This window comes from Lonchura striata, chromosome 11 (assembly GCF_046129695.1).
Source record: "Lonchura striata isolate bLonStr1 chromosome 11, bLonStr1.mat, whole genome shotgun sequence".
NCBI classification, from domain to species: Eukaryota; Metazoa; Chordata; class Aves; order Passeriformes; family Estrildidae; genus Lonchura; species Lonchura striata.
This window is the reverse complement of record NC_134613.1, coordinates 6,289,849-6,306,813: the sequence shown is the minus strand read 5'-3', so window position 1 is coordinate 6,306,813 and position 16,965 is coordinate 6,289,849. Positions and strand designations below refer to the sequence as shown.

Sequence of the window (16,965 nt, the reverse complement as noted above, 5' to 3'; positions counted from 1 at the left end):
TTGGGATGGGATTGGGGACACTGGGAATGGGGACACGTGGACAGGAATGGGGACATCGGAAATGGAGGCACCGGGATTGGAAATATTGGGATTGGAATGGGGACACTGGATTAGGAATGGGGACACTGGGATGGGAATGGAGACACTGGGATTGGGATTGGGGACATTGGGACTGGGGACAGTGGGAATGGGATTGGGACACTGGGATTAGTGACATCGGGATGGGATTGGGGACATTGGGAATGGGGACACTGGGATTGGGATTGGGGACAGTGGGAATGGGACGGGGACAGTGGGAAAGGGACGTTGGAGTTGGGGACATTGGAATGGGATTGGGGACACTGGATTAGGAATGGGGACACTAGGAATGGGGACACTGGAATGAGGACAACTGGGATGGGATTGGGGACACTGGGACTGGGGACATTGGGAATGGGGACACTGGGAATGGGATTGGGACATTGGGACTGGGGGCAGTGGGAATGGGAATAGGGACACTGGGATTGGTGACATCGGGATGGGATTGGGGACATTGGGAATGGGGACAGTGGGACAGGAATGGGGACAGAGGGACGGAATGGGGACATTGGTAATGGGGACACTGGGGTTGGAGACATTGGGATTGGAATGGGGACAGTGGGATTGGGATGGGGACACTGGGAACAGGGGACTGGGGACATTGGGAATGGGGACACTGGGAATGGGGACACTGGGAATGGGAATAGGGACATTGGGACTGGGGACAGTGGGAATGGGAATAGGGACACTGGGATTGGTGACATCGGGATGGGATTGGGGACATTGGGAATGGGGACAGTGGAACAGGAATGGGGACACTGGGATTGGGATTGGGGACATTAGGATGGGGACACTGGGAGTTGGGATACTGGGAAGGGAATGGGGACACTGGGATTGGGGACATTGGGATTGGGGACATCGGGATAGGAATGGGGACACTGGGACAGGATTGGGGACACTGGGACGGGGCTGGTCACCCTCCCTGCCCCATTCCCAGGATTCCCCCCCAGAGTGGCCCCTTGGACACCGCGGGTCCTTGTGGGATTTTTGGGATTTCCATCAATCCTTGTGGGATTTATTGGGATTTCCATTGATCCTTGTGGGATTTCCATCGATCCTTGAGGGATTTTTCAGGATTTCCATCAATCCTTGAGGGATTTGTTGGGATTTCCATCAATCCCTGAGGGATTTGTTGGGATTTCCATCAATCCCTGTGGGGTTTCCGTTGGTCCTTGTGGGATTTGTTGGGATTTCCATTGCTCATTCTGGATTTTTTGGGATTTCCATTGCTCATTCTGGGTTTTTTGGGATTTCCATCGCTCACTCTGGATTTTTTGGGATTTCCATCTCTCATTCTGGGTTTTTTTGGGATTTCCATCACTCATTCTGGGTTTTTTTGGGATTTCCGTCAGCCGTTCCGGGGTTTATCGGGATTTCCATCGATCCTCGTGGGAATTTCCGGGATTGCCGTGGCTCGTTCCGGGCTTTATCGGGAATTGCGGCGCCTGAGGCCGATGGCCAGCGCGGCTCCGGCCGCGGCCACGGTGGCCACGGCGCAGGCCAGCGCTGTCCCCAGGGCCAGCGGTGTCACCGCGCCTGCCAAGGGACACCGAGTGACACGGGGGGAGCGGGGATTGGCACCCGGTGCCACCCAGTGCCACCCAGTGTCACCCAGTGTCACACAGTGTCACACAGTGTCACTGGTGTCAGTCTGTGTCACCCAGTGTCACCCAGTGTCACCCAGTGTCACCCTGTGTCACAGAGCATCACCCGGTGTCACCCAGTGTCACCCTGTGTCACCCAGTGTCACCCAGCGTCACTGGTCAGGTGCCACCCAGTGCCACCCGGTGCCACCCTGTGTCACCCAGTGTCACTCGGTGTCACCCAGCATCACCCAATGCCACCCAGTGCCACCCAGTGTCACACAGTGTCACTGGTGTCAGTCTGTGTCACCGCGTGTCACTCAGTGTCACCCAGTGTCACCCTGTGTCACAGAGCATCACCCGGTGTCACCCAGTGTCACCCTGTGTCACCCAGTGTCACCCAGCGTCACTGGTCAGGTGCCACCCAGTGCCACCCGGTGCCACCCTGTGTCACCCAGTGTCACTCGGTGTCACCCAGCGTCACCCGGTGCCACCCAGTGCCACCCAGTGTCACCCAGTGTCACACAGTGTCACTGGTGTCAGTCTGTGTCACCCGGTGTCACCCGGTGTCACCCAGTGTCACACAGTGTCACCCAATGTCACACAGTGTCACCCAGCGTCACTGGTGTCAGTCTGTGTCACCCGGTGTCACCCAGTGTCACCCAGCATCACCTGGTGTCACACAGTACACCTTGTGTCACCCAGTGTCACCCGGTGTCACCCGATGCCACCCAGCATCACCCAATACACCCAGTGTCGCCAGTGTCACCCAGTACACCCTGTGTTGTCGGTGTCACCCAGCGTCACCCAGTGTCACTCTGTGTCACACAGTGCCACCCAGTGTCACCCAGTGCCACCGTGTGTCACCCAATGTCACCGGTGTCACCGGTGTCACTCACCCTGGTGGCCCTCGGGGCGCTGGCCTTGCTGGGCACTCGAGAGCAGCACGGGACCGATGACAACGTCGGCTTCAGAGGTGGCACCTGGGGACAGCGGGGACAGGGAGGGACATGGGGACAGTGGGGAGGCATCACCCCACCCCTCCTGTCCCCATGATGTCCCCATGTCCCACTGTCCCCATGTCCCACTGTCCCCATGTCCCACTGTCCCCATGATGTCCCCCTGTCCCCATGATGTCCCCATGATGTTCCCATGTCCCCCTTGTCCCCATATCCCCCCTGTCCCCATGTCCCACTGTCCCCATGATGTCCCCATGATGTCCTCCCATCCCCCTGTCACCATGTCCTCCTGTCCCCATAACCCCATGTCCCCCTGTCCCCATGATGTCCCCATGACATCCCCATGATGTCCCCATGTCCCACTGTCCCCACGACATCCCCATGATGTCCCCATGATGTCCTCCCATCCCCCTGTCACCATGTCCTCCTGTCCCCATGACTCCCTGTTCCCCTGTCCCCATGTCCCCATGATGTCCCCATGATGTCCCCATGATGTTCCCATGATGTTCCCATGTCCTCCTGTCCCCATGTCCCCTCTATCCCCATGTCCCCCTGTCCCCATGATGTTCCCACGACATCCCCATGATGTCCCCATGATGTCCCCATGATGTCCCCATGATGTCCTCCCATCCCCCTGTCACCATGTCCTCCTGTCCCCATGACTCCCTGTTCCCCTGTCCCCATGTCCCCATGATGTCCCCATGATGTCCCCATGATGTCCCCATGATGTTCCCATGATGTCCCCATGATGTTCCCATGATGTTCCCATGTCCTCCTGTCCCCATGTCCCCTCTATCCCCATGTCCCCCTGTCCCCATGATGTTCCCACGACATCCCCATGATGTTCCCATGATGTCCCCATGATGTTCCCCCACCCCTGGTACCCCCAGTGTCCCCGGCTGTCCCCCGGCTGTCCCCTCACCGTGCCCGTCGTCCCTGCGGTGGCGGTGGCCGTCCCAGGGCTGCGGTGGCCGCTGGCCGCAGTTGCCCCGCTCGCAGCAGCTGCAGATGTCCCTTGTCCCCTCCACGGGCGCCCAGCTGCACGGGGAGGTGACACCATCAGCCACGGCCACCGGGCTGGGCAGGTGACACCGGGGAGGTGACACCATGGAGGTGACACCATGGAAGTGACACCAGGGAGGTGACACTGGGGAGGTGCCACCATAGAGGGGTGCCAACAGGGAGGTGACACCACGGAGGTGCCATGGTGGAGGTGACACTGGGGAGGTGCCACCATGGAGGTGCCACCAGGGATGTGCTAGCAGGGAAGTGACACCGGGGAGGTGACACCACGGAGGTGCAGGTGCCATGGGTGAGGTGACACTGGGGAGATGCCACACAGAGATGACACCAAGGAGGTCACATCATGGATGTGCCATGGGGGAGGTGACACCGCGGAGGTGCCACCAGGGATGTGCTGTGGGGGAGGTGACACTGGGGAAGTGGCATGGGGAGGTGACACTGGGGAGGTGCCACCAGGGAGATGACACAGGTGCCACCAGGGAGGTGACACAGGTGCCAGCAGGGAGGTGACACGGGTGCCAGTGCAGAGGTGACACGGGTGCCAGTGGGGAGGTGACACGGGTGCCACCGGGGAGATGACACGGGTGCCACCAGGGAGGTGACATGGGTGCCACCAGGGAGATGACACAGGTGCCACCAGGGAGATGACATGGGTGCCACCAGGGAGGTGACACGGGTGCCACCAGGGAGATGACACGGGTGCCACCAGGGAGATGACATGGGTGCCACCAGGGAGGTGACACAGGTGCCAGCAGGGAGGTGACACGGGTGCCACCAGGGAGGTGACACAGGTGCCAGCGGGGAGGTGACATGGGTGCCACCAGGGAGATGACATGGGTGCCACCAGGGAGGTGACACAGGTGCCAGCAGGGAGGTGACACGGGTGCCACCAGGGAGATGACACGGGTGCCAGCGGGGAGGCGCCATGGGTGCCACCAGGGAGATGACACAGGTGCCACCGGGGAGGTGCCACGGGTGCCACCGGGAAGGTGACACGGGTGCCACCAGGGAGGTGCCACTCACGCGTTGCGCGCCTTGCTGAAGGAGCAGGCCTTGTTGAGCGCGTCGGGGCTCTGCTCGGCCGGCGTCACCTTCAGGTGGCACGTGATGTAGATCTGCGCCAGGGGACACTGCTGGGGACACCGCGGGGCCACCGGCGGGGCCCGCGGACGGCGGCTGTCCCCGCGGTGTCCCCGCGGTGTCCCCGGGGCGTTACCAGGCTGCGGGGGTCCCCGGCGAAGCGGAAGGCGTCGATCTGGAAGCGCAGCATGTCCTGCCGCGGCCGCGGGGTGACGAAGGCCGAGCTGGTGGCATCCGAGCGCCCGTCCACCAGGCAGCTGTGGGGACAGCGGGGTGTCACCGCGGGGACAGCGTGGTCAGAGACATGGGGACAGCGGGGTGTCACCGCGGGGACAGCGTGGTCACAGACATGGGGACAGTGGGGTGTCACCGCGGGGACAGCGTGGTCACAGACATGGGGACAGCGGGGTGTCACCGCGGGGACAGCGTGGTCACACCACGGGGACAGCGTGGTCACCGACATGGGGACAGCGGGGTGTCACCACGAGGACAGTGCAGTCACACCACGGGGACAGCGCGGTCACAGACATGGGGACAGCACGGTCACAGCCATGGGGACAGCGGGGTGTCACCATGGGGACAGTGCGGTCACAGACATGGGGACAGTGTGGTCACAGACATGGGGACAGTGGGTTGTCACCGTGGGGACAGAGTGGTCACAGAAACAGGGACAGCACGGTCACACCTCAGGGACAGGGGGTCACAGCCATGGGGGACAGGGTCACACCACAGGGACAGGGTCACAGCCATGGGGACAAAGGGGTCACACCATGGGGACAGTGGGGTGTCACTGTGGGGACAGCGCAGTCACACCAAGGGGACAGTGGGGTCACAGACACGGGGACAGGGTCACAGACATGGGGACAGTGGGGTCACAGCCATGGGGAGAGCAGGGTCACATCAAGGGGACAGCGGGGTCACAGTCATGGGGACAGAGTCACAGACATGGGGACAGGGTCACACCTTGGGGACAGGGTCACACCTTGGGGACAGGGTCACACCACGGGGACAGCGGGGTCTCAGACACACAGAGGGTGGGGTCACAGCCCCGGCTGGCACCGCTGTGTCCCCAAGTGTCCCCAGGCCACCCAGGGAAGTGACAAGGGATCAGCACCGCCTGGCTGTCCCCAGACCCCAAAATGTCCTCAAATGTCCCCAAAATGTCCCCAAAATGTCTCTAGCTCTCTCATTGAAGTCGATGATGGTGCAGTGAGATGTGACCACCCTGTGGGTGTCCCCCAGACCCCAAATTACCCTTCAACATTCCCAAATGTCCCCAGATGTCCCTAAATGTCCCCAAACATCCCCAAACATTCCCAAACATCCCCAAACATCTCCAGATGTCCCCAATCATCCCCAGACGTCCCCAAATGTTTCCAGATGTCCCCAAACACCTCAAATGTTCCAAACATCCCCAAATGTCCCCAAACATTTCCAGATGTCCCCAACCACCCCCAGATGACCCCAAACATCCCCAAATTTCCCCAAACATCCCCAAACATCCCCAGATGTCCCCAAATGTCCCCAAACATCCCCAGATGTCCCCAGCTGTCCCCAGATGTCCCCAGCTGTGCCCAGCACATCCATTGAAGTCAATGATGGCGCAGTGGGGCGGGATGAGCTGCCACCCTCCCCGTGACCCCAGATGTCCCCAGCTGTCCTCAAATATCCAGAGATGTCTCAAGATGTCCCCAACCATCCCCAGATGTCCCAAAACAAACATCCCCAAATTATTCCCTAACGTCCCCAAATGTCCCCAAACCATCCCCAGAGGTCCCCAGATGTCCTCAAATATCCAGAGATGTCTCAAGATGTCCCCAACCATCCCCAGATGTCCCAAAACAAACATTCCCAAATTATCCCCAGCTGTCCCCGCTGTCCCTGGTGTCCCCAGTGTCCCCGGTGTCCCCGGTGTCCCCACTGTCCCCGCTGTCCCCGCTGTCCCCGCTGTCCCCAGTGTCCCCAGTGTCCCCAGTGTCCCCGGTGTCCCCGGTGTCCCCGCTGTCCCCGGTGTCCCCGGTGTCCCCGGTGTCCCCGGTGTCCCCGCTGTCCCCGGTGTCCCCGGTGTCCCGCTGTCCCCGGTGTCCCCGGTGTCCCGCTGTCCCCGGTGTCCCCGGTGTCCCCGCGCGCACCCGTTGAAGTCGATGATGGCGTAGTGGGGCTCGCTGCGGGCGCCGGGGCGCAGCGTGGCCACGCAGGAGTCCACGAAGAGGCGCAGCGGGACGTGGCTGTGGGCGCCCACCTCGGCCTGCAGGTTCAGCACGTCCCCCAGGCGGAACGCCGACAGGTCCCGCTCCGAGCTCCAGTCCTCTGGAAAAGGGATGGGAATGGGGGGATCCCAAAAAATCCCAATCCATGTTCCAATCCTATGGAAAACCTCACGGGATCAACCCCAAAGCCACCCCAAAAGGATAAAAGGGATGGGAATGAGGGAATCCCAAAAAATCCCACTCTGAGCTCCAGTCCTCTGGAAAAACCCCGTGGAAAAGGGATGGGAATGGGAAAATCCCAAAAAATCCCAATCCAGGTTCCAATCCTCTGGAAAAACCCACGGGAAAAGGGATGGGAATGGGAAAATCCCAAAATATCCCGCTCCGAGCTCCAGTCCTCTGGAAAAAGGGATGGGAATGGGGGAATCCCAAAAAATCCCAAACCAGGTTCCAATCCTCTGGAAAACCCTGAGGAAAAAGGGATGGGAATAGGGAAATTCCAAAAAATCCCACTGTGAGCTCCAGTCCTCTGGAAAATCAAATGGGATCAGCCCCAAAATGATCCCAAAGCAGGAAAAGGGATGGGAAAGGGGAAATCCCAAAAAATCCTGCTCCGAGCTCCAGTCCTATGAAAATCCAATGGGATCAAAGCCAAAGTGATCCCAAAACGGGAAAACAGGTGGGAAAGGGATGGGAATGGGATCAAAAAGGGGGAAAAGGGGATGGAGAAATGGGGGAAAGGGGAGAAAGGAGAAAAGGGATGGAAAGGGATGGGAAAGGGATGGGAAAAGGATGGGAAAGGGCTGGAAAAATGGAAAGGCCTGGAAAAGGAGTGAAAGGCCTGGAAAAGTCTGGAAAGGGCTGGAAAAGGAGGGAAAGGGGATGGAAAAGGAGGGAAAGGGTAGGAAAAGGAGGGAAAGGGCAGGAAAAGGTCTGGAAAAGGGCTGGAAAAGGAGGGAAAGGGGATGGAAAAGGAGGGAAAGGGCTGGAAAAGGACGAAAAGGGCAGCAAAAGGTCTGGGAAAGGGGCTGGAAAAGGAGGAAAAGGGCAGGAAAAAGTGTGGAAAAGGCCTGGAAAAGGAGGAAAAGGGGATGGAAAAGGAGGAAAAGGGGATGGAAAAGTCGGGCAAGGTCTGGAAAAGTCGGGAAAGGTCTGGAAAAGATCTGGAAAAGGTCTGGAAAAGTCTGGAAAGGTCTGGAAAAGTCTGGCAAGGTCTGGAAAAGGAGGGAAAGGTCTGGAAAAGGAGGGAAAGGGCTGGAAAAGGAGGGAAAGGGCTGGAAAAGTTGGAAAAGGGCTGGAAAAGTCTGGAAAGGGCTGGAAAAGTCGGGAAAGGTCTGGAAAAGTATGGAAAGGTCTGGAGAAGCCGGGAAAGGGCTGGAAAAGTCTGGAAAGGTCTGGAGAAGCCGGGCAAGGTCTGGAAAAGTCTGGAAAGGGCTGGAGAAGCCGGGCAAGGTCTGGAAAAGTTGGGAAAGGTCTGGAAAAGTTGGGAAAGGTCTGGAGAAGTCGGGAAAGGTCTGGAAAATTCGGGCAAGGTCTGGAGAAGCCGGGCAAGGTCTGGAAAATTCTGGAAAGGTCTGGAGAAGCCGGGCAAGGTCTGGAGAAGCCGGGCAAGGTCTGGAAAATTCGGGAAAGGTCTGGAGAAGCCGGGCAAGGTCTGGAAAATTCGGGAAAGGTCTGGAGAAGCCGGGCAAGGTCTGGAGAAGCCGGGCAAGGTCTGGAGAAGTCGGGAAAGGGCTGGAGAAGCCGGGCAAGGTCTGGAAGCCGGGCAAGGTCTGGAGAAGCCGGGCAAGGTCTGGAAAAGTCGGGAAAGGGCTGGAGAAGCCGGGCAAGGTCTGGAGAAGCCGGGAAAGGTCTGGAAAAGTCGGGAAAGGTCTGGAAAAGTCGGGAAAGGTCTGGAGAAGCCGGGCAAGGTCTGGAAAATTCGGGAAAGGTCTGGAGAAGCCGGGCAAGGTCTGGAAAATTCGGGCAAGGTCTGGAGAAGCCGGGCAAGGTCTGGAAAATTCGGGCAAGGTCTGGAAGCCGGGCAAGGTCTGGAAGCCGGGCAAGGGGGGGCGCACCGTTCATGAGGCGCAGGGAGAAGAGCAGCTTCTCCTGGGACACCAGCGCCGAGTTGAAGGGAGCCCAGGTGGGACGGATGGAGCCGCTGGAGACGTTCTCCCGCCTGGAACGGGAGCGGGAACGGGATTGGGAATGGGATCGGGAATGGGACACTGGGAATGGGATCGGGAATGGGAATGGGACACTGGGAATGGGAATGGGACACTGGGAATGGGACACTGGGAATGGGACACTGGGAACGGGAGCGGGAATGGGACACTGGGAATGGGATCGGGAGCGGGATCGGGAATGGGACACTGGGAATGGGACACTGGGAACGGGAACGGGAATGGGACACTGGGAACGGGATCGGGAATGGGACACTGGGAATGGGATCGGGAATGGGACACTGGGAATGGGATCGGGAATGGGACACTGGGAATGGGACACTGGGAACGGGAGCGGGAATGGGACACTGGGAACGGGAGCGGGAATGGGACACTGGGAATGGGATCGGGAATGGGACACTGGGAACGGGACACTGGGAACGGGAGCGGGAATGGGACACTGGGAATGGGATCGGGAATGGGACACTGGGAATGGGACACTGGGAACGGGAGCGGGAATGGGACACTGGGAATGGGACACTGGGAACGGGAGCGGGAATGGGACACTGGGAACGGGATCGGGAATGGGAGCAGGAATGGGACACTGGGAATGGCATCGGGAATGGGACATTGGGAATGGGATCGGGAATGGGACATTGGGAATGGGAACAGGAATGGGACACTGGGAATGGGACACTGGGAATGGGAACGGGAACAGGATCGGGAATGGGATCGGGAATGGGACACTGGGAACGGGATCGGGAATGGGAGCGGGAATGGGACACTGGGAATGGCATCGGGAATGGGACATTGGGAATGGGAACAGGAATGGGACACTGGGAATGGGACACTGGGAACGGGATCGGGAATGGGACACTGGGAACGGGATCGGGAATGGGATCGGGAATGGGACACTGGGAATGGGATCGGGAGCGGGATCGGGAATGGGATCGGGAATGGGACACTGGGAACGGGAACGGGAATGGGACACTGGGAACGGGAACGGGAATGGGACACTGGGAACGGGATCGGGAGCGGGATCGGGAATGGGACACTGGGAATGGGACACTGGGAATGGGACACTGGGAATGGGACACTGGGAACGGGATCGGGAGCGGGATCGGGAGCGGGAATGGGAACGGGATCGGGAACGGGACACTGGGAATGGGATCGAGAATGGGATCGGGAATGGGACACTGGGAATGGGACACTGGGAATGGGACACTGGGAATGGGACACTGGAGATGTTATCCTGCCTGGAACAGGGAACAGAATCGGGAATGGGATTGGGAATGGGATCAGGAACGAGATTGGGAATTGGATCGGGAATGGGACTGGGAATGGGATCAAGAACAGGACACTGGGAATGGGACACTGGAGACATTGTCCTGCCTGGAAAAGGGAATGGGATCAGGAATGGGATTGGGAATGGGATCAGGAATGGGATTGGGAATAGCATTGGGAATGGGACACTGGGATGGGGACATTGGGACAGGAATAGGGACACGGGGAACATGGGATGGGATCTGGGATGGGAATGGGATTTCTGGGAATGCCAGGATGGGAATGGGATTCCTGGGAATGCCGGGAACGCGGGGTGGGATCCCAGGATGGGAAAGGGATTCCCGGGAATGACAGGAAGGGATCCTGGGATGGGATCCCTGGGAATGCCGGGAACGCGGGCCGGGATCCGGGAAAACCTGGGATAGTGGCACTCGATGGGAATGACGGCCGGGTCGCTGCGCACGATGGCCGGGTTGCTGCCGGGGCTGGGGTCGTAGCTCAGCAGCGTCCGGTAGATCAGGGAATCCGGAGTGACCTGGGAATAAAACCCGGGAATTCTGGGGGGAAAGGGATCCGCAGGGCTGAGAGGGAATTGGAGAGAATCTGGGAATGAAACCCGGGAATTCTGGGGGGAAAGGATCCGCAGGGCTGAAAGGGAATTGGAGAGAATCTGGGAATGAAACCCGGGAATGCCGGGGGAAAGGATCCGCAGGGCTGAGAGGGAAGGAGGGAATCTGGGAATAAAACCCGGGAATTCCGGGGGGAAAGGATCCGCAGGGCTGAGAGGGAATTGGAGGGAATCGGGGAATCTGGGAATGAAATCTGGGAATGAAATCTGGGAATGAAATCTGGGAATTCCAGGGGAAAAGGGTTCCTCAGTGCTGAGAGGGAATGGGAGGGAATGAGGGAATCTGGGAATAAAAACCAGGAATTCCAGGGAAAAGGGATCCTCAGGGCTGAGAGGGAATTGGAGGGAATAAGGGAATCTGGGAATGAAATCTGGGAATTCCAGGGGAAAAGGGTTCCTCAGTGCCGAGAGGGAATGGGAGAGAATCTGGGAATAAAACCCGGGAATTCTGGGGGGAAAGGATCCGCAGGGCTGAGTGAGAGGGAATTGGAAGGAATGAAGGAATCTGGGAATGAAATCTGGGAATTCCAGGGGAAAAGGGTTCCTCAGTGCCGAGAGGGAATTGGAGAGAATGAGGGAACGAAAATCAGGAATTCTGTGAGTCTCTGGTCAGGGATATCAGCAGGGTGAGCGCGAATTCCAAGAAATTGGGGAATTCGGGGTGATTTGGGAATAAAAGCAGGGAATTCCGTGGGAGAGGCCACCCTTCATCCCAGCAGCAGCACTGGGCTGACAGGGAATGCTGGGGGAATCCATGGAAATGGGGGAAAAGGGATGGAAAAGGGGGAAAAGGGATGGAAAAGGGGAAAAGGGATGGAAAAGGGGGAAAAGGGGTGGAAAAGGGGAAAAGGGATGGAAAAGGGGAAAAGGGATGGAAAAGGGATGGAAAAGGGGAAAAGGGATGGAAAAGGGGAAAAGGGATGGAAAAGGGGGAAATGGGGTGGGAAAATCTCAGTTTTCAGGGAGATGAATTAAACCACAGGGAAAAGGGGCTTTTCCCAAAGGAATGGGAAAAGCTGCAGGAAAATCACTCAAATTCCCAGGAAATCCCAATTCTCCTTGCCCGGGAAGAATCCCGTAAAACCGGGAACAGGCGCGGCCCCGGAGCCGCTCCCGGTGGGAATTGCGGGATCGGGACAGGATTTACCCGGATCACCCTCAAAACCTGGGAATTGCACGGACCCGGGAGCGGCTCCCGGCGGGAATTCCGGTGGGAATCCCGGTGGGAATCCCGGGATCGGGGCGGGACTCAAACTCGGGAATCCGCTCGAGCCCGGGAGCGGCTCCCGGTGGGAATTCCCGTGGGAATCCCGGGATGGAAACGGAACTCACCTGGATCTCCCTTAAATCTGGGATTTGCACGGTCCCGGGAGCGGCTCCCGGTGGGAATCCCGGGATCGGGGCGGAATCCCGGGATGGGAAAGGGACTCACCTGGATCTCCCTTAAATCTGGGATTTTCACGGTCCCGGGAGCGGCTCCCGGTGGGAATTCCCGTGGGAATCCCGGGATGGGAACGGGACTCAGACACGGGAATCCGCACACCCGGGAGCGGCTCCCGGCGGGAATCCCGGTGGGAATCCCGGGATGGGAACGGGACCCACCTGGATCTCCCTTAAATCTGGGATTTGCACGGAGCCGGGAGCGGCTCCCGGCGGGAATTCCGGTGGGAATCCCGGGATTGGGGCAGAATCCCGGGATCGGGACAGGGACTCGGGAATCCGCCCGCTCCCGGGAGCGGCTCCCGGTGGGAATCCCGGGATCGGGGCGGAATCCCGGGATGGGAACGGAACTCACCTGGATCTCCCTTAAATCTGGGATTTTCACGGACCCGGGAGCGGCTCCCGGCGGGAATTCCGGGACTGGGGTGGAATCCCGGGATGGGAACGGAACTCACCTGGATCTCCCTTAAATCTGGGATTTGCACGGAGCCGGGAGCCGCTCCCGGTGGGAATCCCGGGATCGGGGCGGAATCCCGGGATGGGAACGGGACTCACCTGCATCACCCTCAAAATTTGGGATTTTCACGGTCCCGGGAGCCGCTCCCGGCGGGAATTCCGGGATTGGGGTGGAATCCCGGGATGGGAACGGAACTCACCTGGATCTCCCTTAAATCTGGGATTTTCACGGACCCGGGAGCCGCTCCCGGTGGGAATTCCCGTGGGAATCCCGGGATGGGAACGGGACTCAGACACGGGAATCCGCACACCCGGGAGCCGCTCCCGGTGGGAATCCCGGTGGGAATCCCGGGATCGGGGCGGAATCCCGGGATGGGAACGGGACCCACCTGGATCTCCCCCGACACAGCGGGAGCCGCTCCCGGTGGGAATCCCGGGGTTGGAGCTGAATCCCGGGATGGGAACGGGACTCACCTGCATCACCCTCAAAATTTGGGATTTTCACGGTCCCGGGAGCGGCTCCCGGCGGGAATTCCGGTGGGAATCCCGGGACTGGGGCGGAATCCCGGGATCGGGACAGGGACTCGGGAATCCGCCCGCTCCCGGGAGCCGCTCCCGGTGGGAATCCCGGGATTGGGGCGGAACTCACCTGGATCTTCCTTAAATCTGGGATTTGCACGGAGCCGGGAGCCGCTCCCGGTGGGAATCCCGGTGGGAATCCCGGGATGGGAACGGAGCTCACCTGGATCTCCCTTAAATCTGGGATTTGCACGGAGCCGGGAGCGGCTCCCGGTGGGAATTCCCGTGGGAATCCCGGGATGGGAACGGGACTCAGACACGGGAATCCGCACACCCGGGAGCCGCTCCCGGTGGAAATCCCGGTGGGAATCCCGGGATGGGAACGGAGCTCACCTGGATCACCCTCAAAACCTGGGATTTTCACGGACCCGGGAGCGGCTCCCGGCGGGAATTCCGGGATTGGGGTGGAATCCCGGGATGGGAACGGAACTCACCTGGATCTCCCTTAAATCTGGGATTTGCACGGACCCGGGAGCGGCTCCCGGCGGGAATTCCGGGATCGGGGCGGAATCCCGGGATGGGAACGGGACTCACCTGCATCACCCTCAAACCTTGGGATTTTCACGGACCCGGGAGCCGCTCCCGGCGGGAATTCCGGGATTGGGGTGGAATCCCGGGATGGGAACGGGACTCACCTGCATCACCCTCAAAATTTGGGATTTTCACGGACCCGGGAGCGGCTCCCGGTGGGAATCCCGGGATCGGGATAGGGACTCGGGAATCCGCCCGCTCCCGGGAGCGGCTCCCGGTGGGAATCGCGGTGGGAATCCCGGGATGGGAACGGAACTCACCTGGATCTCCCTTAAATCTGGGATTTGCACGGAGCCGGGAGCGGCTCCCGGCGGGAATTCCGGGATCGGGGCGGAATCCCGGGATGGGAACGGGACTCACCTGCATCACCCTCAAACCTTGGGATTTTCACGGACCCGGGAGCCGCTCCCGGCGGGAATCCCGGTGGGACGGAGCGGCGGGGCTCACCTGGACGGTGCTGCCGCACTCGTGCAGGCCGGCGCTGAAGGTGACGGTTTTTTGGGATGGATCCAGGCGGGAATGGCCGCAGGCGGCGGGGCCCAGGCGGAGCTCGGCGGCGCTGACCAAGCGGCCGTTCCCGAACAGGTCCCGGTGCACGGTGACCTCCAGCCGCGCCTCCCGGCAGCGCACCTCCACCGGGGCCCGGGAATGGGAATGGGAATGGGAATGGGAATGGGAATGGGAATGCTCCTCGCGCCATTCCCAAGCGTTGGAATCGCTCCTTGCCGGAGGAGCCGCGGCGCACAGCAGCGCCAGGAGGAGGACGAGGAGGATTTGGCAGCGCATCCCGCAGGGAAAATCCTTGGAATTGCCAGCGCGGCGCTTCGCTCCCGCTTTTTATCCCGCTGGGAATTCCGGCGCGCCCCTCCTCCCCCCCCCGGGAATTCCAAGGGCGCTGAGGTTCGGGTTGAGCCACGCGGGAGGATTTGTTCTATTTTGTTTTATTTTGTTTTATTTTATTTTATTTTATTGGGAATTGTTTATCCCAAAAAGGAGCCGCGGAGCCGCGCGCTCCGGGAATTGTTTGGGCTGGGCGCCGATAAGGAGCGAGTCAAGGCTCCGATCCCGAATTCCAGGAATTCCCAAAGCTGCGCTTCCCCCAACCCCGGCCTCGGGAATTTTGGGAAGAGGGGTTGGGGGGGAGAACGGTCTGTCCCCCACCCCCCCCCCAAAAAAAATGGGATTTGGGTTTGGATCATGGGGAATTATGCAAAAATTCCCCGCTAAAAAATGGGATTTGGGTTTGGATCATGGGGAATTATGCAAAAATTCCCGCCAAAAAATGAGATTTGGGTTTGGATCAGGGGGAATTATGCAAAAATTCCCGCCAAAAAATGGGATTTGGGTTTGGATCATGGGGAATTATGTAAAAATTCCCCCAAAAAATGGGATTTGGGTTTGGATCATGGGGAATTATGCAAAAATTCCCCCCCAAAAAATGGGATTTGGGTTTGGATCAGGGGGAATTATGCAAAAATTCCCCCCCAAAAAATGGGATTTGGGTTTGGATCAGGGGGAATTATGTAAAAATTCCCCCAAAAAATGGGATTTGGGTTTGGATCAGGGGGAATTATGTAAAAATTCCCCCCCCAAAAAAATGGGATTTGGGTTTGGATCAGGGGGAATTATGCAAAAATTCCCCCCAAAAATGGGATTTGGGTTTGGATCAGGGGGAATTATGCAAAAATTCCCCCCAAAAAATGGGATTTGGGTTTGGATCATGGGGAATTATGTAAAAATCCTCCCAAAAAAAAAATGGGATTTGGGTTTGGATCAGGGGGAATTATGCAAAAATTCCCCCAATTCCAGGGATCGATCCAGGGTTTTGTTTCCCCCTCGTTTTATCCCAAAAAAACCGAAGGAATTTTGGCACCTGGGCTTGGAATTTTGGGGTTTCGGGTGATCCCAACCCCTCTGGATGTGCAAATCCCGGGGATTTTTTTGGGATAAAATTTGGGATTATCCCACCACAATTCCCAAAAATTCTCATCCAAAGTTCCGGGATCCCGAATTCCAGGGATAACCCCTCGTCCTATCCCAAAAAATCAAAGGGATTTGGGGTTGGATGATGGGGAATGATGGAAACCCCAAAAATTCCCGCCAATTTTCCAGGCTCATTCCCAAAATTTTTTTTTTTTTCCTGATTTTTCCGGGGTTATTTCATTCCCTTTGTTATCCCGATCCCGGTTTTTTATGGATTTTTAATGGATTTTTAAAATGGAATTTTTATGGATTTTTAATGGATTTTTAATGGAATTATTTTAATTTTTTATGGAAATTTTAAATGGATGTTTAAAAAATTAATTTTCAAATGATTTTTTTTTTTTTTTTTTTTTGTATGGAGGGTTTTTTTTTAAATGGAATTTTAATGGATTTTTTCAAATGGAATTTTAAAAAATGGATTTTTATGGAATATGTTTTGGTACGGAATACTGTTTTAAATTGAATTTTAATGGAATTTTGGTATGGATTTTTTTTTTAAAAATGGCATTTTAGTGGATTTTTTAAATGGAAATTTATGGATTTTTATGGAACTTAAAAAAATATTTCTATGGGATTTTTTTTTTCGTATGGAATTATTTTTAATGGAATTTTAATGGAATTTTTTCTACAGATTTTTTTTTAAATGGAAATTTAATGGATTTTTAATGGAATTTTTGAAAACGGACTTTTAATGGGATTTAAAAAATAAAATCCTTTAAAATGGATTTTTTAAATGGAATTTTTAAAATGGAATTTTATTTTAAATGGATTTTTTAATGGAATTTCTGTCCCCCTCTCCCCCTTTTTCCTTGGAAAAATCCCCCCGGATTTGGGATTTTTTTCCCCCCCCCAAAATCCACCCCAAAGGAATTGTCGGCGTCGATCCCGAAGGAATTCCCGGGATTTTGGACCGACTCAACATTCCCAAAACATTTTATGGATCGGCATCGACCCCTCTGCTGCTTCCAGGGGTCCAATCCCGATTTT

At 57.3% G+C, this 16,965-nt stretch overlaps 1 protein-coding gene across 1 annotated transcript; it reads right to left on the bottom strand.

The window, feature by feature from the left end:
- Positions 1–1,504: 1,504 nt before the first annotated feature.
- LOC110482658 (zona pellucida sperm-binding protein 3-like) lies at positions 1,505–14,781 on the bottom strand. Its single transcript, XM_077786004.1, has 9 exons — positions 14,443–14,781; positions 10,778–10,896; positions 8,991–9,094; positions 6,856–7,033; positions 4,860–4,980; positions 4,667–4,758; positions 3,543–3,658; positions 2,561–2,644; positions 1,505–1,614 (listed from the first exon to the last, which is right to left on the bottom strand). Exons 1-9 carry the CDS (start codon positions 14,779–14,781, stop codon positions 1,505–1,507), a joined length of 1,263 nt encoding a protein of 420 aa, XP_077642130.1.
- Between the last annotated feature and the right edge of the window lie 2,184 nt (positions 14,782–16,965).